General features: G+C 42.3%; 1 protein-coding gene across 1 annotated transcript; it reads left to right on the top strand.

Annotated features, from left to right (window-relative positions):
- Nucleotides 1-8141: 8141 nt before the first annotated feature.
- c24h4orf54 (chromosome 24 C4orf54 homolog) lies at nucleotides 8142-12652 on the top strand. Its single transcript, XM_086198227.1, has 2 exons — nucleotides 8142-8956; nucleotides 9020-12652. Exons 1-2 carry the CDS (start codon nucleotides 8142-8144, stop codon nucleotides 12636-12638), a joined length of 4434 nt encoding a protein of 1477 aa, XP_086054353.1. The 3' UTR covers nucleotides 12639-12652.
- The last annotated feature ends 11385 nt before the right edge of the window (nucleotides 12653-24037 follow it).

The following is a 24037-nucleotide window of genomic DNA, read 5'->3' as shown; positions in this document are numbered from 1 at the left end:
CTGGCTGTTTGAATTGTGTTGCAGCACGTGAAACGTTCCATGTGTGAGAGCCTGACGTCAGACCGTTGCAGCCCCCTTAAAGAAAAGTATGAACTGACATGGCATGACAACCAGGAGCACAAATGCTCGAGAGAGGAAAAGAAAAATTCTTGGCAAAGTATTTGTCTTTGAGAAACGTGGAATTCCACAGTGACAGAACACGTCAACGAGGTTTTACACATTCTGTCTGTTGAAAACGTTCCCAGTTTAATTGCAAAAGGACATAAAAAATAAACCCATACGTCCACAAATCTTAAACGCATGTATCACCAAGGAATCCACTGAAGCTTTTACTGACTACTTGATCCATCTGCTGTTTCCTGCAGAGGTTTTAAGATTCAGCCACGTACTGAAAACCACATGGGGAGAGAGTGTGTCGGTCTCCTAGGCAACCAAACAACATCGGAGGAAGGCAGAGCCACATGCAGAGATGATTGTGGAACAAAGAAAATGGAATTCCTGAAAAAATGAAAATGCTGGAATACCACAGAAATGAAAAATACACTGGGAATCTCAGGAATCTGAGTCTCCACCAATGACATGCAAGAGAGAGGTGGGAGCTGGTATTGAAGAATGAAGCTCCGCCCACACCTATGTGGATATTTGTGCAAACATGGATTTTTTTGTGTGTTTTGGTTTAGTTTAACTCCAGTGAGTTTCAGTGTAATAAGTGAGTAGATAAGATTCGTAATTGTGTCAACCCCATTCAAAAGAAAACATAGAGTATGTTTTCCGTCTCAGCATCATATTCAACGCTTCTTTCACAACTTCCTGGTTGCCTCTAGTAACCACAGTAACAATACATCAAGCCACAACAGTAGTAACTGAGGATAATTCACCATGTGAAAAATGATACACTCCCTCTCACCTGTTAAAAACATGTTTTTCCCCAGACAGGATATGACATCACACTAAGCAACTGCACAACATTCCATTCCATTAATGCGTAAGCGCCCTCTGGTGGTGCCCATGTGACAGGACATCCTGATGTTACAAGAGACCTGCAACATATCACACATCGGCATTTGATGCTTTTTTTGTGTAAAAATAATAAAATTGTATGGTTATTTTAAGTTAATAATTAACCATTATTAATCTGTTTACTATATTCCTACCTGGAAGCTGCCCAGTGCAGCCACAGTCTAATCTGCTGCCAGCGGCACAGTGAAGGGTTAAATGTCTGCAGTTCAGTGGTGGTCATGAGGGTTTGGCCTTCGCTTTTTCTTCACTTTTCTGCTCATAAACTAACCTCTCTAACCTTCAGGCCACCGCTGCCTAAATACTCCACATCTCTGGTTAATAGAAGCAGCTGTGGGAGCCAAAACCAAAAGCAATTACTGTAAAACCTGATCTCGACACCTTAAGTTGAGGAAACATTTCAGACGAATCTCACACTCCAACCTGCAGCAACTTGTGAGGATTCAGCGTGAATTGGAATTTATCTGAAAGGTATTTATCTCTGGCCCAGTGTGCATGTGTGTGTGTCTGATGAAAGGCCAGTGACAGATGGTGAACAGATTAGGATAGTTGTTAGCACCGTAATGTCTATTAAATTACAGCTTGTTTTCTGTATCAGGTGCACCGTAGATCCTTGTAACTCATCCTCTCTGCTCTGGCCGGTGCTGTAAGAAAGCAGAGATCATATTTAATGAATACATGTATGAACAAGTTCTGGAACTATTTATCTCAGTGTATCTTCACTAGATGGTGTAAACTTGAATAGCTAAACTATCTGGATTATAAAAGATGTTAAATAAAAAAAGAGTCTCTTCATTTATCTTTTGTTAATTTTTTTCTTCTTCTTTTTTTTAACTTTTGCATAACAGTTGACGGGAAGTATCAGGGTTGTTTTTTTTTTGTCAGTCCCATTCACGTTAATGCGATATCTCCGGAAAGTCTTGAGAGAATTTCTTTAAATATTTAAAAAAACATCGACTGGGACTTCTGCTTGAATTTTGGGTGGTCAAAGGTCGAAGTTCACAGTCACTTCAGATGAAAATGTCTCAGGAATGCCTTGAGGTAATTTCTTCAAATACAGTAAAAGCGCCCACTGGGACGAAAGGATGACTTGAAAAATGTTTCTGTGGTCAAAGGTCACAGTGGGAAAGTCAGAGCTTTAGTATTTATTTTTTTTAAAGAATTGATTTAAATGACAGCTCTGGAAGCCTAGGGGGGTCTTCCCCCGGTGGGGGGGCAAACATGATACCTAGCTGAACATGGATGAGCGCCAAGGACACAGGCCATTTTAGCAGTTAGCTCGACAGTTAGCACGGCAGGTAGCACGGCAGTTAGCATCTCGCCGTTCTCTCGGTGCTCATATTTAACATTAAACAGAAAACCAGTAAAAGAAAGCCAAAGGTGGTTGCTGGTTTTAAAGTTCTTTGTGACGCTTTTGAACTTCTTGTGTAAAGCCGGTGGAGCTGCAGCCGAATCACACCGCATGATCAAGTAAAGCGTGCCCATATCTCTATTAGCTGCTGAAGAAGACGTCTGGCCACGGCTACAAACGGTTACATCTACTCCCTGACCTAATGGCATGCACTGATTCATGTTTGCTGCAGAGTCTGACAGCATCTGCACTAAGGAGGGCAACTATTTTCACTGCACTCTCCTTAATAACCACTTACGTCGCCATCTTAATCCTTTTTGACTAATGGCCCGACATGATTGAACGCCTGCTGTTTTAATATGGACTCCAGAAGTAACAGTATCTTCTCAAGACCTGCAGTCACCGAGGCTGTCTCACTAAAATAGAATGCTAAATATAACGTGTTTGTGTGGTCGGGTTTTCAGTAATTCAGCTCCAGTTGACATGCCGAGCAACAACTGAGCTTCTCGGACTGTTAGAGCTTGCAAGACAGATGGACCCTCATCAGGGCTGTGACCTAAAAGCTGCCTTAGAGAATCATTTGGGAATTCATTCATTTGGAACAACTTCAAATTAATCTTTTTTTGTCTCCCAAAACATTTTTTTTAATACATCAGATTTTGTATCAATAAAGTCCCAATAAACAATTCCTAGTTGTACTTAAGGATAAGTAAGATTGAGTTCTTCTGCTTATCCTGTTAAGGGTCACGGGGGTGGAGCCTATCCCAGCAACCTTTGGGTGAGAGGAGGGGTTCACCCTGGACAGGTCGCCAGTCCATCGCAGGGCCAAAACATACAGACAGACAACCATTCACACTCACAGTCACACCTACAGTCAATTTAGAGAATCAATCAGCCTCGTCCCCAATCGCATGACTTTGGACTGTGGGAGGAAGCTGGAGTACCAGAGAGAACCCAGCAGGAACAGGGAGAACATGGAGACTCACACAGAAAGATCCTGTGCCCGAGCCAGGACTCGAACCCAGAACCTCGTTGCTGTGAGACCACAGTGCTGACCACTGCACCACCGTGCCAAAGAGCTCAATCATGCTGTGAATTTATAAGTAAAAGTACAACATCAGCAGCCAGGTTACTGTGCAGTTAATTAGAGCCTTGAAAATCAGATGGAGAGGTTGTTTAAGGTGGTGCGCACTGATGCATCATTCATTCTTAATTTATAATAAAAAATATTAAACAGGGGGAAGTCATTCGACACCTAATTAATTCAGTTTTTCTCCTTCGTTCCTCGTAGACTTGTTTCCTTCCACTGTAGGAACCAAATCTTTCATATCTCTTGTATCTTTCATACAACAAAAGCAAACCCAATGTTCTTGTAAGGATAAAAAATCTTAAAAAGCAGATGTGGCAGACAACCAAATCATATGCAATCAAAGAATATAAAAACACAAGATGAAAACGTACAATAAAAACACACAGGAGGGGAAGGTAACACGAGTTATTATTGTTAATTAATTCATCAGTTATATATAATTGTAGCCCAAAAGCAGGTGAAGTTGCAGTTAACATGGAGGTGTACACATATATAAAGTTGTGATGGCTCCAGCCAGAGCCCCACAATCAAAGTTAAGTTCATTCTCAGCCACATCACCACATGTTCACTTTTCATTTGCAGTCACTTTCATACATACAACGCACACAATTTTGATTTGGGAATTTGCTTTATTAGTAATGTGGTATTTATTTTCTGAGGCACATTTAATAAAAACCCTTGTCGCAGTGCCAGGTGATTTAAGTTATTAATTTCTTTGGTCCCTGACAAAAGTATAAATAAAAAAATCCTGCAACTACTTGTTCTAAAACAAATGTCTCGATTCAAACGTTGAGGTGTGGGTCTCAGTTGTCTCAGAGATCTGCTGGATTCCGGTGAATCTTCCATATTGGCGCATCCCAGAGGTGCTCTACTGGATTGGGATCTGGTGATGGCGGCGTCCAGTGACGATTGGAGGTTTGGGATATGGTGCGCTACCCTGCTGGAAATAGCAATCAGAAGATGGTAGAGGGGTTGATATGGTCAGCGACATATATGGGATGTTTGTATTATTGCAGGATTTAACAGAGAAAAACAACTCTGTAAGATAGGCAGCATCTTAGAGGGGAGAGTTGAACAGTTTGATAGTCACCGACAGGAATGATATCCTGTGGCGCTCAGTGGTGCAACGTGGGGGTTTGAGTCTCTGGCTGAAAGTACTTTTACTGCTGGCCAGCATGTGATGGAGAGGGTGTGAAGTGTTGTCCAAAATGGTCCTAATCTTGGACAACATTCTCCTCTCCGACACTGCTGTTAGAGAGTCCAGCTCCCCTCCCACAACATGGCTGGCTTTGCGGATACGTTTATTAAGTCTGTCAGCGTCCCTCACTTTTAGTCTGCAGCCCCAGCACACAACAGCATAGAGGATGGCGCTGGCCACCACCGACTCATACAATATCGCAGCATTGTCCCACAGATGTTGAAGGACCTCAGCCGCCTCAGAAAATACTTCTGTAACAGTAAATTGTCAGTGACTTCTGTCTTAAATATGTTTGTAACCTAGCTTGATAAATTCTTGTAAATCCACGAAATTTTATACTATTAGCCATTTGGGGAACTATCCGGAATGTTAGTTAGCATCTGCTAGCTAACGGTAAACTGTTCAGCATGAATATCCGGTGCGTCTATTAACATAATGACGTTCAGAAAATTCCTGCGTAGTGTCCGAAATCTCATCCAGTCTTTCCGTACACAGTTTGATGTTTCATCCTCACTAATAAAAAGGCACTGAGTTTTTAGAGGGGATGAGGTCAGAGTTCACCTCCGGCTTCCTCCTCATTCCCTGTCGGTTTACTGCAGATTTTTCCAAATTAAATGGAATGTTGGTCCGTTTCTTGTTTATACAGGTCTGTAGCAGGAGTCTGTCCACTGAGGAGTGACATCTCACTCTGTCCGTCATCTCCAGCTCCTCCCATCCCCACCAGGGCCCACGCCAGGGGCCAGATGGGTGGACCCGGACTTCAGAAACCAGATCTAGCCTCAGTGATTTCAAAAGTGATCAGTTGTAACCTACTTCCTCACGCTGACCTCTCAAGAGCTGCGGACGTGCACTTGTGGCTCGCTGCCGCTGAGGGTGTGTTGTTGTTGGGTTGTTGTCACTTGGGTGTTTATCTGCTAGACCACCATGGTTGGAGGTGTCACAAAGCCTGCATGCATTCGCTCCTGTCTAACATAGATGCAGCTACGACATTTAGTCACAACGCCTATATTTGAGCTGCTCGGGTATTTTTAAAAACTGTCTGTCAACAGAGAAATGTGAATCTGTTTTTAAAGACGCAAATAGTGCCGCCACTGGGCTCTGTTTAGTACACATTTAGCAAAAGCTCATCACATCATAGAGACAAATGTATCACACGTAATGCGATTGTTTATTTATTTATTGTCTTGTGTAATGAATTTAGATCCAAAACTGGCCAGTAGAGAGAGCTTCAAGAGTAACCCCCACCAACACCACTCAACCCCAACAAAAACAAAACATCCGGATTCAAAAAGATAAAGTGTTGAATTTGCATGACTATTTTTTTTTTTTTTTTAATCAGTGTTATCTTTATTTGGGCTGCACGGTGGTGCAGTGGTCAGCACTGTGGCCTCACAGCAAGAAGGTTCAGGGTTTGAGTCCTGGCTCGGGCACGGGATCTTTCTGTGTGAGTCTCCATGTTCTCCCTGTTCCTGCTGGGTTCTCTCTGGTACTCCAGCTTCCTCCCACAGTCCAAAGTCATGCAATTGTGGACTAGGCTGATTGATACTCTAAATTGACCGTAGGTATGAATGTGAGTGTGAATGGTTGTTCGTCTCTCTATGTTGGCCCTGCGATGGACTGGTGACCTGTCCAGGGTGAACCCCGCCTCTCACCCGTAGATGCTGGGATAGGCTCCACCCCCCACGACCCTTACTAGTAAGGAATAAGCGGAAGATGATGATGGATGGATGGATCTTTATTTGAAACATCTCAATGTTTGCCATTTTTGTTTTTGCTCTTCCCAGGTGCTGCTGGAGGAGGCTACAGACCTGAAGAGGCTCAAGCTGCCACCCGTAGCTCCACCTGCTCACATCCCCGTCTGTCCATCAGTCTCTTCCCTTTCTTTCTCTCTCTTTATTTCTGTCCCTCTCTTTCCTTCAACATATCCATTTTCCTCCATTATCTGTCTTTGTCTCTGCCCCGCTCTCCTGCTCTCTTTCCCCCCAACTGATCAAAGCAGAAGGCCGTCCCCACTGATCCTGGATCTGCTCAGTGTTCCTGCCTGTTAAAAGGAAGGTTTTCGTCACTGTTGCAGGATGTGCTGCTGATGGAGAATTGTTGGGTGGAGGTTCATTGAAGGAGTGGTGCTGGACCTGCTCTACATGGAAAGTGTCATGAGATGACTTTTGTTGTGATTTGGCGCCGTACACATAAAATTGACTTGACTCTTCAATTTTATGGATTGCAAAACTACTTGATTTAATAGGACAATTAAAAACATACAGAAATATTGAAATACATTTTAGAATTGATAATGCATTCTTATTCCCTTATAAGCCTTAAATAATAGTTTCTCCAGAACCTGCAACATAAGTGTTTAGTAAGTTTATAAAAAGAGAACATTTTTGCATTATTTCAGTAGAATATGGTTTATTTAGATACTTTTCACTGCATAAATTATTCCTTCGGGCTGCACGGTGGTGCAGTGGTCAGCACTGTGGCCTCACAGCAAGAAGGTTCCAGGTTGGAGTCCCAGCTCGGGCACAGGATCTTTCTGTGTGAGTCTCCATGTTCTCCCTGTTCCTGCTGGGTTCTCTCTGGTTCTCCAGCTTCCTCCACAGTCCAAAGACATCAAGAGGGACCAGGTTAATCCAGACTCTAAATTGACCGTAGGCGTGGCTGGGAGAGCCAATGGTTGTCTGTCTCTATGTGTTGGCCCTGCCATGGACTGGTGACCTGTCCAGGGTGAACCACACCTCTCACCCGAAGGTTGCTGAGATAGGCTCCAGCCCCCCACCCCCCTACCCCCCACTCTTAACAGGATAAGCAGTAGAAATGGATGGATTATTCCTCCGAGACTCAATACAACATCATCTTTTCAATATTTGTATGAAGAAGTATTTCCAAAAAGAAGACAATGATATTTATGTATATTTCCACCCTAATAGAAGATGAGCTCATCAACTGCATTTCAACTGACATCCATTCATCATCTGTCACATTCAGATTCTAAACGCTTCAACAACTTCATTACATGTTTTGTACAGCAAGACTGTGTGTGTTTCTGGATATTTGTTGCATCTCTGATGCTCTTTTAAGACACTGGTTTGTTGCTCTTGTTATATTGGTTCAGCACCTGAGAAGTTCTCCAGCACCACAAGTGCTGAATATTTAATTAAAGTTTAGTAATTTGGACATTATCTTGAGATAACCTAGTTCAGTTAACTCATTTTAAAGGGAAGTTGTTTCAAAGGCCTCCGTTGGACCATGAACCACAGCTTGAGAACCTATGTGCCCCAGACAGTGGTTAGTAACGTCTCTGCTCCTTTTAGATACGCGCCTTTCGGCTTCATGTCTCGGTGAGCTGGAATGTCTGGAGCCTCCGTGTCACCCTCAGTCGACTGGCAGCTCAGTCCGGGGAGCGGCGGAACCCTGTGGCGTACGCGTCTCTGCCGCGTTCATTTCTCTCACACACCGGATGTAAGTTCAAACCCGCGAGCCGGGCAATGAAGATGGACCGAAGCCGCGCGGTGACGCCACCGACTCTCAGGGGGGTCAAGGATTTGCTGAGGAAACCGGAGCACGGTTGCGGGGATGGCTCGGGGAGACGGGACACAGGCGCGTATGTTGATTTAGTAGACGTGATGCCACGCGGGAATAAACCTCTGGAGGAGCCTCGTGTCGCCGCGAGAGACCAAATGTCTGCTAATGTCACCGCCAGTGGTACCGGAGCTCTGCGCGCGACTGAAACCAATCGGGAACTGGTGATTAAACCCGCGAAACGTGCAGAAGATGCCAACGAGGGTCGCGCTGATCCCTCTTCTTCATCAGCCGCCCCCGGGCTTCGTGGAAAGGATGAGGATTTCCTCAAATCAGGAGACGAAAGCGAGCGCGCCATTACGCAGCAGGACGCATCCAAAGGGAGTGAAATCACTCCGAGGGGGGGAGATTTACACCCCTGTGATAATTATCTGAGCGGGAGAAGCGAGTCTGAGGAATATGAGGATGATGATGATATTAGTTTGGTGCTTTCCGACGACTGCGTCCCGTGCGTAACGGAGGACGAGTCCCATTACATTACCACGCACGAGATCCAGCTCTCGGAGCTGTCCGACCATGAGGGGGACTGCGACGTCTCGGTGGGTTCCTCCGCCAGCTGGGACATGGAGGAGGGAAACCAGGTGTTCGCTTTTGTGGATTACGCGGAGGAGAGGAGGATAGGGGGCGCGCCGCGCTCTCAGAGTGCAGCGGCGGCTGCTGCGGCGGCAGCAGCGGCAGCAGTCAGCACTCTGCTTGAAAGTGATCTGTGCGATGGAGCCAAGTTCACCAGCTCAGATGAGAGCGTGTCAAAGCCCCAGCAACTCCAGCAGCAGCAGCGCAGCAGCGGCAACGCTGCTGGCCAGATCCACCTGTCAATCAGAACCACTTCTCGAGCTATAAATGACCCTGGCAACATCCAAGAAAAGGAAAATATTCTTTATCATGCCAGGCGCGCTGGAGACTCCGGTGGCTGCGTGCTGCGGGGAGTTGAGGGGAAGACGGAGACGTCGTGTGACAGCGCGAAGTGTCTCATAGCCGCACCCGGACGCTTACACTTTGGCGGCAAATTAAGAGGAAAAGAGGTCATTGAGTATTCCAGCGGTACCTCCAGTGCTGTCAGCGAGCTGGATGACGCTGACAAGGAGGTGCGCAACCTGACAGCCAGAGCCTTCAAGAGCCTGGCGTATCCTTATTTCGACGCCTTTAATTTCAGCACCTCAAGCGAGTCGTCCGCGTCAGAGCATCAAGGGCTGGGGATCAACAGGTGGTCCACCTTTGTAGACCTGAAATATGGCAACGTCAACATGTCGCGGGGGCTGAACCAGAGTCTCGTTTCTCACCAAAACTCAACTGCCTCGTTTGAAATAGCGAAAAACACAGACAATAAAGGTTATAAAGGTTTTGTCCTGGCGAGCTCCAAACCGCCCACCAGCGACATCTTCACCCTGAATGCAAACCCCCACTCAACTAAAAAAATAGAGCTGATGGGGAAATTTGGTCAAGGGCACAGCGGCGTGATTAGACTGACGGAGACCCTTAATTTTCGTTGCAATGTCCAGTCAGGAATGTCTGCTGCGAGAGAAAGGCGCACTAACTTCGCACAAAACTCTGCGGGATCACGTTCCACAGATGAAGTTACCAACAGTTTGCCAAGCTGCCAGAGCGGCAGAGGGGCCAGCAAGCCGCCCTCCAAAAGCATGGAAGACACGCACAAGAAAGCCATATTCGCTTCCAGTCTGATTAAAAATGTCATTTCTAAAAAGATGCAGTTCGAGCAGGAGCGCAAGATGGAAAGAGGAGAGATACGCGAGCCTCCTCCTCTGCTCGCCGCGCACCAGGAGGGCGACGGCTACAGAGGAGCCGCCAGCAGGGAGCTGCAGAGACAGACTTCCAGGTTCTCTGAGACCAGTTCCGACAACGCTATAATGTGCGTGGATGAATTAGGGGACTTTGTGGACAGCGGCTCGTGTGAAACCAGGAGCGACTCCCGGAGACCAGACGTGACCGCGCTGGTACCAGAAACGGAGCTGTCGAACGAAGCTGAAACTAAAAAAGGCGCACTGGAAGCTCCTAAAAGCACGTTGCTTCGGAGCCAAAATAGCGCGTTCAGATGCTGGAAGGACGAGGAGCTAGAGTTTCAACAGGATCATAAAAACGATAAAAGTCCAGAGGAGAAGCCACCGTCACCTAAGGACAGAGAGCGCGAGGGGGAGCGGTGCGCGGCGGGCTGCGGCAAACTGACTAAAATGTCGCATTTGTTCGTGCCGAGTATCCAACTGCTGCCCGCCGACGGAGGGGAAGCGCAGCAGTTGCCCAACAGGAATTATTTTCCAGACGGAGATGAAGCGGGGATAAAACTGCGATCTGACAACACTTTATACATCGCAGACTCCGGGAGCGTCGCCACCTCTAAATCTCCGGAAATTAAAATTAACTTAAGAAGCGTGAGAGACAATAAAACGGAGCCTTTCGGCGTCTCCAAGCTGCGCGCTCCTAATATAACTCCCAACGCGGGGAGCTCGATCAAAACAGACGACTTCAAATGCCAAGTGATGGCTGCGGCTCTGAAGGGTGAGTCCTCAGATAAAGTTCCGCATTTTATGGTTCGAGACATTCGAGATAACAAGGGAAAGTTTCAGACTCCCATTCACCAAGTAAGGGACGTGCGTAAACTGGTTAAAAGTTCATATCACTTTGTTTCACTGGATAACAACGACACTAAATCAAACTTTGTCACCCCTGACAGCCACCCAGAACACAAAAAACAAGCGCCACATAGAAATCCTACATCTGTTTCTCCTATTGTGATAAAATGCCAGTCCGTCAACACAAACTGTAACGGGAAACAAACTGGAAATGTCGAGTTGTCTAAATGTGAACCGTTTGATGTAGGCAGATCGTCTCCAGAGGGCGCCAAAAGTGCTCAGCTGCAAAGGCCACCAGCAGGCAGAGCACCACTGGCTGGCATCTCCAGTAACACCTCAGAGGAGGGCGGGCTAAGAAATGAGAGCAGAATAGCTTCTAAGAGACAAGAGAAAATATCAGATATGACAGAGAAGAAGCCTGAGTCAAAGATGGCAAATCAGGCAGCTTTGGAAAAACTCCAGGCTGCCGTGAAAACCATGGAGCAGCTTTACGTGTTTGACAGAAATGAATGGAAGAGGAAAGATGAGCCCCGACCTTTGACGGACAGCCATGTGCTTTCGCTGATTGCAAGCGAGGAGCACGGCGGCCCTGAGGAGGACGGAGGGATGAGAGGATCCAGAAAAGAGTCTGTCACCAACAAGACTCCGCCAGCAGTGATGCCATCAACTGGAAATGACGCCAACAAGACCTTTCAGACCATCAGTGGTCCCGATAACAGACTTGGTACAAAGATGATGGGGAGTAAAAACTTGTTCAGCCTCAGCTCCAGCCTAAAGGCCTCTGCAGCTGCCAATGCTAAGATGCCGCAGTCGAACACCACCGCCCAAACACCTTTCAGCACCAAAAGCATCCTCCCAAAGACAGCGAAATTACCCATGTCCTTAAAAATCAGCCAGACAAAGCTGAGTGAAGGAGCTGAGCCAAAGGAACCGGAGGGATCTGTGTACAACCTAATGACAGCTGAAAACGAGAACTACCTAACCATACCGGTCAAGTCTCACGCCAGCAGCAGCAAACAAGCTGATAAAACATCCGTGTACACATTCTCCACCCAGGCACATCCGACCACTCCTCCAGGACTCATGGCATCCAGCAGCACTGGCCAGGAGGAGCATAACCAATCCCCCAAACGCACCAGCATTGTTATGGAGACGCGGCCGTCAGATGTCCCTTCTGCAGCCATCTACCACTCCATGCCATTGGCCACCAATCAGCCACAGGTGTATTGCTTCTCCCCGGCAGTCACCCCTGCTCCCACCCTGGACCCCTTTCAGGCCACTCAGAGAAAGATGCTCCTGGATCCCAGTACAGGAAGCTACTACCTGGTGGACACTCCGGTTCAGCCGTCCACCAAGCGTCTCTTTGACCCAGAAACAGGCCGGTATGTGGACGTGCCCATGCCGCAGCCTCCCATGACCCCAGTGCCCATGCCTATCTCACCTTTGGCTCTTAGTTCTGGCACATACGGGCACACCTACATGATCTACCCAGGTTTCATGCCGTCACCCTCCCTCATCCCAGCCCGGACGTTGGTGCAGCAGCAGATGTTGATGCAGCCAGAGGTTGAGAGCGGAGAGAAAGCTTCATTGCAGAATATTGAGGGCATGTACATGGAGAGCCCCTTCTACATGACCACTGAGAAGTCTCCCCAAGCGGCCTCAGGGAATCCACCTCAGGTCCCCACCAGCAGACCGGCGCAGGGCTACTCCAACATCAAGCAGCCAGTCATCAGCATCACATCGCAGCAGGGGCCCCGTATCATCGCACCGCCCTCGTTTGACGGGACCACCATGAGCTTCGTGGTGGAGCACAGATGAGTGGAAGCTGTCCTGTACAGGTGAGTAGCTCTGACTGGTCCCCTGCTTTACTTAGTTATCCTTATGCATTTTGTTTGAAAAGGCTGTATTTGAACACAGCATGTCTGCGAAATGTTTGTACAAAACAATCAAGTTTAAGAAGTTTAGTGTGGTTTTTTTCCCACTGCCTTTTTTCACTCTTTTTCTTTTTTTTAGAGGAAGAAATTTAGTGTCAAGCAGTTAAATGTTATAATCATCCATCCATCGTCCATCGTCATCTTCCGCTTATTCCTTACTAGTAAGGGTCGCGGGGGGGTGGAGCCTATCCCAGTATCTACGGGTGAGAGGCGGGGTTCACCCTGGACAGGTCACCAGTCCATCGCAGGGCCAACATACAGAGACAAACAACCATTCACACTCACATTCATACCTACAGTCAATTTAGAGTATCAATCAGCCTCGTCCCCTCTTGATGTCTTTGGACTGTGGAGGAAGCTGGAGTACCAGAGAGAACCCAGCAGGAACAGGGAGAACATGGAGACTCACACAGAAAGATCCCGTGGTGTTATAATCATGTGACCTGGAATTTAAATTACATCATGATTTCTTTATGTAAACTCCACAGGTAATTTTAGGCTTACCTCATTGAGAGTACAATGGCGTAGAGTAGAAAAGACAACAAATAATAAAAGAACGCATTTCAACCCAAAAATACCGCAATATTAAAATGCAAATCATGTGTATAAAAAAATCAGACCTTGTGAGTGTATGATGCTTTGAAAAGAGTTCCAAGGTGTTAGAGCATAAAAAAGAAGGCATTTATTCCAAACTCTGTACAGACCCACAGAGAAAGCAAGTCTTTGAAAATTTAAAATGGAAGTTTTCCAAACAGTACATATCCTGTCTCTCAGCTAGAAAAGTCCTCCCAAGTTTACTTAAAAGTATGCAATGATGAGTGGTATAAACATCTCCAGTAATAAATCTGAGAGGAGAATGACAAACAGCATCCAAGAGCTTAAGAGTAGAAGCTGAGGCATGGCTAAAGATCACATCACCATAATACAGGGCAGTGAAGACAGCTTCCACAAACTCTTCCTGCAAAACATAATATATATAGTTCTGGCACTCTCTTTATACAAAAAAATCCATAGTTTGTTGACAAGATTGTTAATATAAAACTTGAATTTATCATTTATTCAAATGGTAAAGTATCTATATTCTGTGACTCTCAATAATCGACCATGGAAATCTGAATGTTTTTGCCACCTTTCTTTCTGGAGAATAGCATGAACTTAGTTTTTGACTTCGGTTTGTGTGAATTTTAAGTTTTAAGTCCACTTAGTGTACCTTTAAGGGTACCTGTGACATTGCAAGTTCTATAAAGCAGCCTGAGCAGAATCGGCCGTACAATACAAGATTCTATCATCTGCATATAAATGCAGTTATGACATCAATAAAAATAAAAAAAAAGAAGAAGAAGAAGAACTGGACCCAATATTGATCCTTGTGGAACACCTTTGGTTATTGGTTAAAAACAAACAAAGAAAATGCAATGATTCCTGACCAAATTGACAGCAGAAACACTATGATCACTTACTATGTGTGAGGTTAAACTTGACCTGAAGGACACAGTAGAATTCATGCGGTTATTATTTACTTCCTCTCAGAAATTTACAGGAGCTGGAGGCCAGATCTGATTTAGACTTCCTCAAAAGGAACGTTTTAATGAGGGAGAGGTGTCGATAGCATGTTAAGGATTTTAAAGTGGTAATTGTATTTCTGTATAAACAATGAGATGCACTTATTTTGGTATTGTTAAGAGTATTTTTATGCATTTATTCCCACACTGACACTTATTCTTATATTATTCAGTGTTCCTTACTAACTTTTCTTCATGCAGAACCTCAATAGATCTTCTGTATGGAACGAGCTGTATTAACTCACACCCCCTCTCTTAAACCTCACTTGCCTCTGACTTGTCAATTACAAGGTAGTACTTATGAACTCATGTTTGAGCTGTTTTAATTTTTGAGGGGGGGGGGCTACCTTTGCACAAAATACCTTTGAAAATGAGCAATTTATTACTATGAGTGCAAAATTGTTCGTACACTAATCTTGTTTTTCACTTACATCCCAATATCCCACCCTAGAGTCGGAAACACCTTGAGTATATCAAGGTTGCTTGATCCAAATACTACCTCATTTTAAAAAGTTATGAATTCAACTGGTATTCTTATAATAGCTCTCGTCGTTTTTTAATGATTTTGACTCTTTTTTGGATCCTGGACCAACGCAGACTGCGTATCTGCTTACTGACAGCAGGTGATCAGCCCTTTTCACAGCATCCCTTGTGGTCTTGTGGTAAGACGTTCAAATCCCTATCATGGCAACATTACCCCAGTTATTTTGATCTGTTTATTCCAATTAAATCATAGCAACATTTACGTATGAAGCGACATTCATTCAGACACGATGAAACTTAGTGGATTATGTGCACCCTCACATCTCTCAGCAGTTTAACTGCCCCTGGATTGTATTACTGACTTACTAACACTGATGCAGGATGGCCATTGTGTCATTTCTTTCATGGTTGATGAGGTCTGAGTCAGTTGTTTTTTTTAACCAATTATCCATGTAAGAAACATTAGTAAGGTTTAATCAATGGATAAATATGTACTTGATAGTGTCACTAATATACTGGTTATGATATATGTTGACTATTGTACTTCCTAGATGGACTAAGGACCGGGAAGGAGGTGTGGGGGTTAAATTTTAGATTAGGTCAACTGTCTTCACTAGTTTGTAGTTTTAACATAAAAATCAGGATTTTACAATGAAATACAGGAATTTACAATTGAATAAAGGATTTTACAGCCTTGGCAGATGTTAACACTATTTGCTCATAATCAAATGTTCTCTATTTCTTTACTTTCCGCCTCTACCTGGCAAACAGAAAAGCGAGGTTGTAGCGTTCCAGTATGGTGATGGCAGGCCTGTTTAGTTGGCTGCGTGTTCGGGTTTTACTGGAACTTGGGGGGCAAAAGGGTGCATACGGGTCACTGGTGCATCAGCAAATCTTTACCTGTGAGCCTCCTACTGCAACACCTTATCACGGCCATGTGGGTAACCTTGTCTGGCCTTTTCGGAAGGTCAAGGTATCAATGTTGGCTAAAATCTTCTGGTCAGCATGACAATGATACTGTCTCATTTCATGTCTGCATTCAGTCAGGAACAAGGACTCCACATGAACAAAAGGAGGAGAATTCTGATATCACAATAGGGTTTCCAAAGTACATGTTGGTTTAAGGTTCTTTGGCACATGGTGTTTGTGTGTATGTGTGTGTGTGGAGTATGGTGTGTGTTTGTGTGGGAGTAAAAGGTCAGGCAATGCTAGGCGTTTGTGTTCAGCTGCTGCTAGTCATCAAGAGACTGCCTTGCAGGGCAGAGTCGCAACAGGGTCAGCAAGCTTTTTTTAGGAGCTGTCATTTAAAGAGAGCGAGCTAGAAGCAGGTTCACATGGCTTCTGATCAGCAATTACATAAACGCAGCATGCAACATAGCGATGGCTCGTCTCAGCTGGACATCTGGAGTTCCCCCTTCTCATCCCAGACCCACATACTGGAGGGCTCGGTTATGTTTGTAATGTAAACACTATCTGGCTATCTGTTTACTAAACAGTTTCAGGAGTAAAATACGGCCCGCGGACCTCCTCAAACCGGCCCGCAACAGTCCCTGTGCAAATGACTACAAGGAGTCTTTACTGGGGCCAACCACTAGAGGGCGGTGTCCATCTAGACTGGACCAAAGGCCTTAAATATGTTCCTTTTTTTTTTTTAATTGTTATTTACGGAAACAAACAAGACACAAAAAAGAAACTCACATTCAATGTTGACCACGAGTACAGCTTACAACACTTGCACAAATATCACTGCGACTTGAGAGACCGGAGAAATAAAAGACGGGGGAATAAGTTGAGGTGTTGAGAGTTTTTGGAAAACAAAAAAAAGAAAGAAAGAAAATGGGGCAAAAATTCAGAGAGAAGTTAAAGAAGCAAAAAAAAAAAAAGACTGACATTTTTACATAGCATTGTAGCTGTTTGGCTTAAGTGTATTTTTGTGTGAAGCAAAAAAAAAAAACATAATAGATCATATTTCTCCATTTATAATAGTGAATGTTAGAAATGGTCTTGTTAGTTAATAAGAAGACTTCAGATTATCCTTATGACACAGCATATGTCAAAATTTAACCTTTAATATGTCAACCGAGAACCTTTTGGACATGAAGAACGTGTGATCTTAAGGTTTTTTTTTGCAAAAGGAACAAAGGTTCATGTCCAATTTCAAACTTGATAGACTTTTTGAATTTTGAAATAGGTTTCTTTTATTTTGGAATTTTAATCTCATTACAAAGTGTGGAGTGGAGGGTGGTAACCAGAGACTAGTCACATGTTTTTTTATTTAAATATAGAGTGAGAGATCACCAGGGAAAGACCCTCCGCCCTGATGTCTCACTGATGTTACATTTAAGGGGTTTCTGCAAAAGGATTTTCTCAAATAAAAGCATTTATTCAATTAAATGACAATCTTGAAGTGATAAATCAGTGTTTATTAGTGGGAAAAGTTGAACAACTCACTGAATTATCAACAAGACAGTCTTCAGGATTCTGAACAGAGAAATACTGAGGAGTTTTTAAGCAGGTAAAGATATAGAGGAGAACTTTGAGTGAAAGTGTAATGTTTGATGCTTTCATATTAATATCCAAAGATGATTGTGCAGATGGTGCAGTGGTTCGCACTGTTGCCTCGCAGCAAGAAGGTTCTGGGTTCAAGCCCCGGCTGGAGCACTGGGTCTTTCTGGGTGAGTCTCCATGTTCTCCCTGTTCCTGCTGGGTTCTCTCTGGTACTCCAGCTTCCTCCACAGTCCAAAGACATCAAGAGGGACCAGGTTAATCCAGACTCTAAATTGACCGTAGGCGTGGCTGGGAGAGCCAATGGTTGTCTGTCTCTATGTGTTGGCCCTGCCATGGACTGGTGACCCGGCAAGGGTGATGGAGAGGTGAAAATGGATGGATGCATGGATTTTCAACATCTGATTTTACCGAGAACTGCATGTGTGCCATGGAAACAACTGGAGAGGCTACAAATCTCAAGCTGTTACACCGCTGATGCGCTAACCTGGATGCTAAAATGAAAACGTTCTGCAAAGCACCATCGAAACGTCACAGTGGAGAAAGAGAGACCAGTCAGCTGCATCCTCACAGCTAACGGGTGTTTGCTTTGGTTTCATCGTTCCTCTTTTATCAGGTTTACGCCAGAATTAAAGAACAAAAATGTCTGACCTGTGAAGCGCCTCGGCTGAGCAAAGAACCAATTTATTTGGATCGGAATTGTATGTGTGTGTGTGTGTGTGTGTGTGTGTGTGTGTTTTTTAAGGATTCCTTTCCATTCATGAGTAGGGCAAAATGTAGAATTTTTAATCATTGTTATTCATTTCTCAACATATGAACTTGATCTTTATGTGAAAAAATGGTATATTTTCAATGTTTGAGGAAATATTCCCAGGCATATATGATTATTTCAGTGGACAGAGGGATTATTGACCTGTAATCTCAGGTTTTCTCTCAGATGTTGCTGGCGTTAATGACTGTAAAGACGGACATGATTTAGAATTTAAATATTTTACTAACGATGCATTTATTTGATTATTTATTTTAAAGGTAAGACGTCTTTCTAAATGTGTCCAGGCGTGCAGTAGCATCGCTGCATCAGTTGGATAGCAACTTGTGACTTTTGAATAAAATGTAAAACATGACATTTTCTGGTTTTGGTTTAATTTCTATGCCGTTTGCTTGATTAAATGGAGGAGCAGAACACTGACTGACATTTAATTCACTAGAAAAATGTAATAAATAAACAATGCATATATGTTGTTGCTGTTTCAGTTGAACAAAACTTGTTTTGTGGCTCATCATTTCATATGTTGCTGCTGCAAGGAATTGTGGGAAATTAGTGTTATTATCCTCTGGTAAAGGACAAAGGAGGCACTGGAGCTCCCCTCCTATGCAGTTAGGATCCTTCCTTAGCATAATGGACTATTCTGGTCAACCCAAAGACAGGAAGAGCAGCAAACTGATGCAAGAGAAGGGATTTTCAAAATAAAACACAAGACGGCAGGAATGCACATTAACAAAAATTAAACATTAAGAAAACAAGAAAAACATCTGTTATTCTAATCTGAACATATATACAAAACACTTGCTATGCTGAAAGTGTGTTTGAGATTTACTTCCTGTTTTTCTCCTTCAATCCCAGCAGGGCAGCGCTCGGCATGGCTGTGGGACTGATTGATGGGACTGGGTTTCGATCTCCTCAATGTGCTCCTATGATGGTGTTTTATTGGTTGAAGGTGAGCTTGAAGGGTTTTGCATCTAGGGTTAAGATTTCTTAATTTGTAAAAGATCTGTATAAAGTATATATTTCTGGTCTTGTTTTATATGATCTCATTGTAAGAAAAAAAATGTAAATTTGATGTTGTAATCACTGTAATCAAGGGTTTAATCAAGGGTTTTACTTTGGAAATTCTTTATTTCAACACATCAGATTATGCAGCAGGTTATTTTGTTGTTTGTTTTTCTCCATAATTCAGTTCAACTGTTCAAATTGAATTATAATAGCAATTTATACCTTTTATGTTTAGCAAATTATAATTTCTGATCTGGTTACAGTTTTCTTATCGTTGTTTGTGTGTTAGCGTGTGTGTTTTTATGCAGTTTTTTTTAGGTAGTAATATTTAAAAAAAACAAAAAACCCAACACTAAGCGTTTATCACCACCTGGTACGATGAATTCATCAGCAAAAGGAAACTGTTCAGTAGCTGATGTCCTAGAGGCCCCACGACATGAATGTAGATCAGAATGTTCCATTTTTTTTATATGGAGGCCTTACAAAAATTATGCCAACTCAATAGAACTCATATTTATTAGAAGTAGTAGTTTCGATTTCTAAGCTACAACCACTGAGGAACTTCTGGGACGACACAACTGTGTGTTCAGTCGTACTTTTCTGTTTCGAATGTCTGTTGTGATTTTATTTGAGTTATTAGTTTTAATGTAAATAATAATCCACAAACTGTGGAACTGCTGGCCGGTCCATAGCTTTTATTCTGCTAAAGGTGTTGAAAATATATAACTTTTATGTTTATATGCAAGAAAACGTCCAGGAACCAGACAGATAATATCATTAATATACATATAAGATATTTGATTCTATGACGGTTGTTTAAGCTTGTTATAAAAGACAATAATAACTGGGTCACATGGTAGAAGAAAAATCTGTGGAAATTTGTGCTGCAAGATAAACTGACGCACACATCTAGATGCATGTGTGGATATAAAATGAATAAATGGTGCTATAAATAGACTCAAGTCACCATCATATAACTATTCCATCATTAAAATAATAACTTTAAAATATCATAGTTCACTTTCTCTCCCCTGTGATGCACAAATATTGGATTTCCTTCTTTGTGGATGTCAGATATGCTGGCTGGTAGGTGGTATTTAATGCTTTCAATATTATGTGTATAACACAAATGTATATGATATTGTAGATTCATAGAAACGGTGTGATATGAGGGTGCATCTCATGCATGCATAATTCTAGTCCAATGATGAAAGGGGTGCTCGAAACAGTAAATGGAAGTATTATCACTCTGCTTTGAATGTGTTCAAGTTGGGGTACTTCAAGTTGTAGTATATCCTGGTGATTCATTTAAAGCAGCATGTTAATTATTACACAATGTGTGTTTTATTGTTTTATTAACTATCATTTGGAGCAACTCAATGCACAATCCTGTCAGCTGTGAATGTGAATCACGCTGGAATCAGTGCAAGATGTATCACATCTCACACGCCGCACTTTCTCCTCTCCTGCATCTAGAGTGCTGTGACCTCGATAACAGCGCCCCCTGCTGGGTGGTAGTGAAATCAAGGATGAACTAAATTAATGGCAGGGAGGCACTTTCTCATGAATGATTTTAAACATCAGTGGTCTGAAAAGTCTGAAGGTAATATCACTTGTTATTCGCAGTATTTTCACTAAATGAAAGCACAGGTGATGTAATACAGTGACATCACTAATAAAGTACAACATACTGCTATTATGAGGTAGCATAAAGTATGAAAACATTCTTTAACTCCACTTTGTCCAGGCTGTGTTTCATTTAGCTTCTTTGCTGCGATACACCATTGAAATGTAGAATTTGATTTTGCCTAAATTCAGTTTAGCAATGTGATGGCGCAGAAAGATGCATGCACAGATTTTCCTCTCAGTATTTTTTCTACCTTGTGACAAGAAAAAAAAAATAGATAAAAATAGGATTTATGTTCGATGAGAAAGATGATGCAGTTGATTTTATTTTTAAAACACTGTTTTCTTTAACACTACATGAACCACAAGTGCAATTCCACAGGCCATCAGTGTTAAGAGGCCAGATTGAGAGCCTTGTTACCGTTACATGGAGGTGAAAATGAACTTTTATGCAAATGTGGAATGAATAAGTTGAATTGAATTTATTTGTATTTCTGTTTGAAGGATGTAAGTTTGAGGTTTTGAGTTTTTTTAGATTTTTTTTTTTTTACACCTTATAATTTTAATTTCACTGAACTTCATTGGACATGTTGGGTTGAATTTGTAATTATTCACAACAAATTATAAATAATAATAAATACTAATTCACATTTTTCTAGTCAGATGAATTGGATATTAATTTGATGTTACTTAAATCGTTTAGTTTTGTTACTTCTTGACTCCCTGTCCCTGGAGAACTCACTTGTTCTTTTAAGTTTTTCCAACTAAAATTCCAAAGTGGTTCATGTTTCAGCTGCGTAGCGCCACCTACTGTCACAGGGTCATCTAATGTTGAATAATGTCAGATTATTTTGCCTATTTTTGTCAGAGATTTTTTTACGGTAAACTTAACTAAGAACTCATCTCACCAGGAACAATATTAATTAATGTTGCCGCAGATAAATTATTGCTTGTAATTCACAGGAGGAAAGTCACCAGCCACATACCAGTCACGGTGCAAAGTGTATATCTTTCGCAACAGCAAACAGCCAAACATCGTCGTCTTCTTCTTCCTCTTCGTCTTTATTTCGAGCAGCAAGTTATACTATAAAACTACATGAGAATAAGAAAAAGATGCTGTGTGTGTCTCCTGATGGTTTTGTAGCGCTCAATAAAGTCAATAAAAATTACAGTTGAGAATTCATAAAGAATCTTTAGTGTAGCAGAAAGGTCAAAGGCTGTCTGGTTGCCAGGCAAAAGTGTTGTTCATGATGACTGTACATTTTGGAGTGGCAAACATTGGCTAAAGAGCCCAGTGTTTGCAAATATGCTAATGACATGCAGTATTAGTATTTATTGTGAGTGTGTCCTTGAATAAATGCATTATTCGATGCCATTGGGTCTTTGAAATGGTGACTTATTTGTTTGTTTTTTTGATGTGCAAGAACATTTCAAATGAAAAGACCTGTAATGTGTCAAGCAACACTAAACAGTGTATAAGTGTGAACTGCATTTTTCACAGGTCTAAAGGAGGCTCTGTAGTAATTCCTGGACTTCATGGAGACTTGCAGGAGAACGCTGGAGCAGCGTGACGCCACCCTGCTGCCTGAAGGAACTCTCTGTATGGACAGTGATTAGGACGAAGGTAAAAGAAAGTGTGTTTTCGAGAGAATTTATGTAACGTAGGGACTTGAGGTGAATGCCAAGTGCGGAGACGTGGCTTTAGATGGTAGAGGAAATAGAAATTCATCATAGGGAAGAATGTCAAATGAGGTTTCTGATTATGTTGTTTCACAATTGTTGACTTGTCAGTTCAAATATTTGTCTGCAGCAGAAGCTGAAGCTGTTCCGTGTGTGTGAGTTTTCAATAAATACGAAACCCTTTTACACACCTGACTGTTGAGTCCCCCATTTATTTCAGGGTTAAATGTCCCACATTGTAAGATAACTTCTAATTCTATTAAATGCTAAACACATTGAATTGCAAGTCAAAAAAACTGTGATTCATTTTGTTTTGGATTACTTCAAGTATTTAAAGACAATTTATGTATTTTGCTCAATACAACAAAGAAAGTAAGGACAACAAAACATGAATAAACAACTAGATTTTATGTCACAGTTGATTTGTAAACCAGCCTCTTGCATAAATGTGGCAATAACTTCATGTGCTAATTACTGGGATTTATGCTGGTAAATCTGAGAAGAATTTAGTGACTGAAAAGCTTCATTTCATTTTCACCCTCAGCAGTAACATTTTGCTCAGAGTTGTCCAAGTTTGCACTTTTTGTAGTCCATCTTCCATACATTGTAGTTTGATGAGGCAGATGCAAGGCTTACAGTGTAAATATGGTCAACTTGATCCATACTAACAACAGCAATTAAAACAGTAACAAAGGTAATATATTATCAATCATATGGACACAGTATCAATCTTACAAAAAGTAGATGACCTACTAAATATATTTGGATTTATAGTTTGTATTTATTTATAAATGCTACACTGTAATTTACAAAAAATACTTGACCCACTAATTTGTACCTTTCATCAATTATCAATTAAAAAATTGAAAAATATCTATATATCTATATCTATAGATATAGATATATAGATATATCGCAATTATCTGTAAAAAAAAAAAATACTGTATATATATATAGAGTTTTTTTTTTACAGATAATTGCGATTGTGGTTTATAGATATTTTTATGTGTCATGTTATTTGGACATTTGACTGTATGATGGATATTCTACTTTCTTTTTTTAATATTCTAAAATCTCTACTAAAACAAATAATTAAACAATTAAGATATGTATTTATGAAACACCCTAATTCTTTTATTTTAAACCGTGCAGGGTAGCATGCGTGGGTAGGCACTCAGTTGAATGTTGTTGGTTCCTGAACTTGAGGTCAATTCTCTGCATGGCTGAAGGTGAACACATACACACTTTTCTCTACCATAAGTGTTCTTTTAAGTTCTTATCTTTGGTTTCAATGTGCCTGAATTGTGGCGTCACACTCTAAACTATATCTGACTCATATTTTGTGAGGTCTGTAGATATTCGAGCTCAATAAATTGAAATTTTTTTGGTTGTTTTTTTACTGGGAGTTCTGAAGGTTAGCATTAGCATGCTAAATTAGCCTGTTTTAGCTGAAACTGCGTCATCGTTAGTTAGCAAAACTAGAGCAAATAAAAACTTTATTTAAAACACTGTCAATGCTGTGAGTGTGAATGGTTGTCTGTCTCTGTGTGTTGGCCCTGTGATGGACTGGTGACCTGTTCAGGGTGAACCCCGCCTCTTGCCTGAAAACTGCTGGGATAGGCTCCACCCCCCCCCCCCCTACCCCCCACTCTT

This window comes from Aulostomus chinensis, chromosome 24, assembly GCF_037954235.1.
Source record: "Aulostomus chinensis isolate RoL2024-O1b breed Wild chromosome 24, RoL_Achi_v1.0, whole genome shotgun sequence".
Lineage (NCBI taxonomy): Eukaryota > Metazoa > Chordata > Actinopteri > Syngnathiformes > Aulostomidae > Aulostomus > Aulostomus chinensis.
This window is presented reverse-complemented; position numbering and strand designations above follow the sequence as displayed.

Excerpts from the sequence above, each read along its gene's own strand:
- c24h4orf54 (XM_086198227.1), top strand. The coding sequence starts at position 8,142 with ATGAAGATGGACCGAAGCCGCGCGGTGACGCCACCGACTCTCAGGGGG. Across the intron at positions 8,957-9,019 it reads GATCTGTGCGATGGAGCCAA|CGGCAACGCTGCTGGCCAGA; the intron begins GTTCACCAGCTC and ends GCAGCGCAGCAG.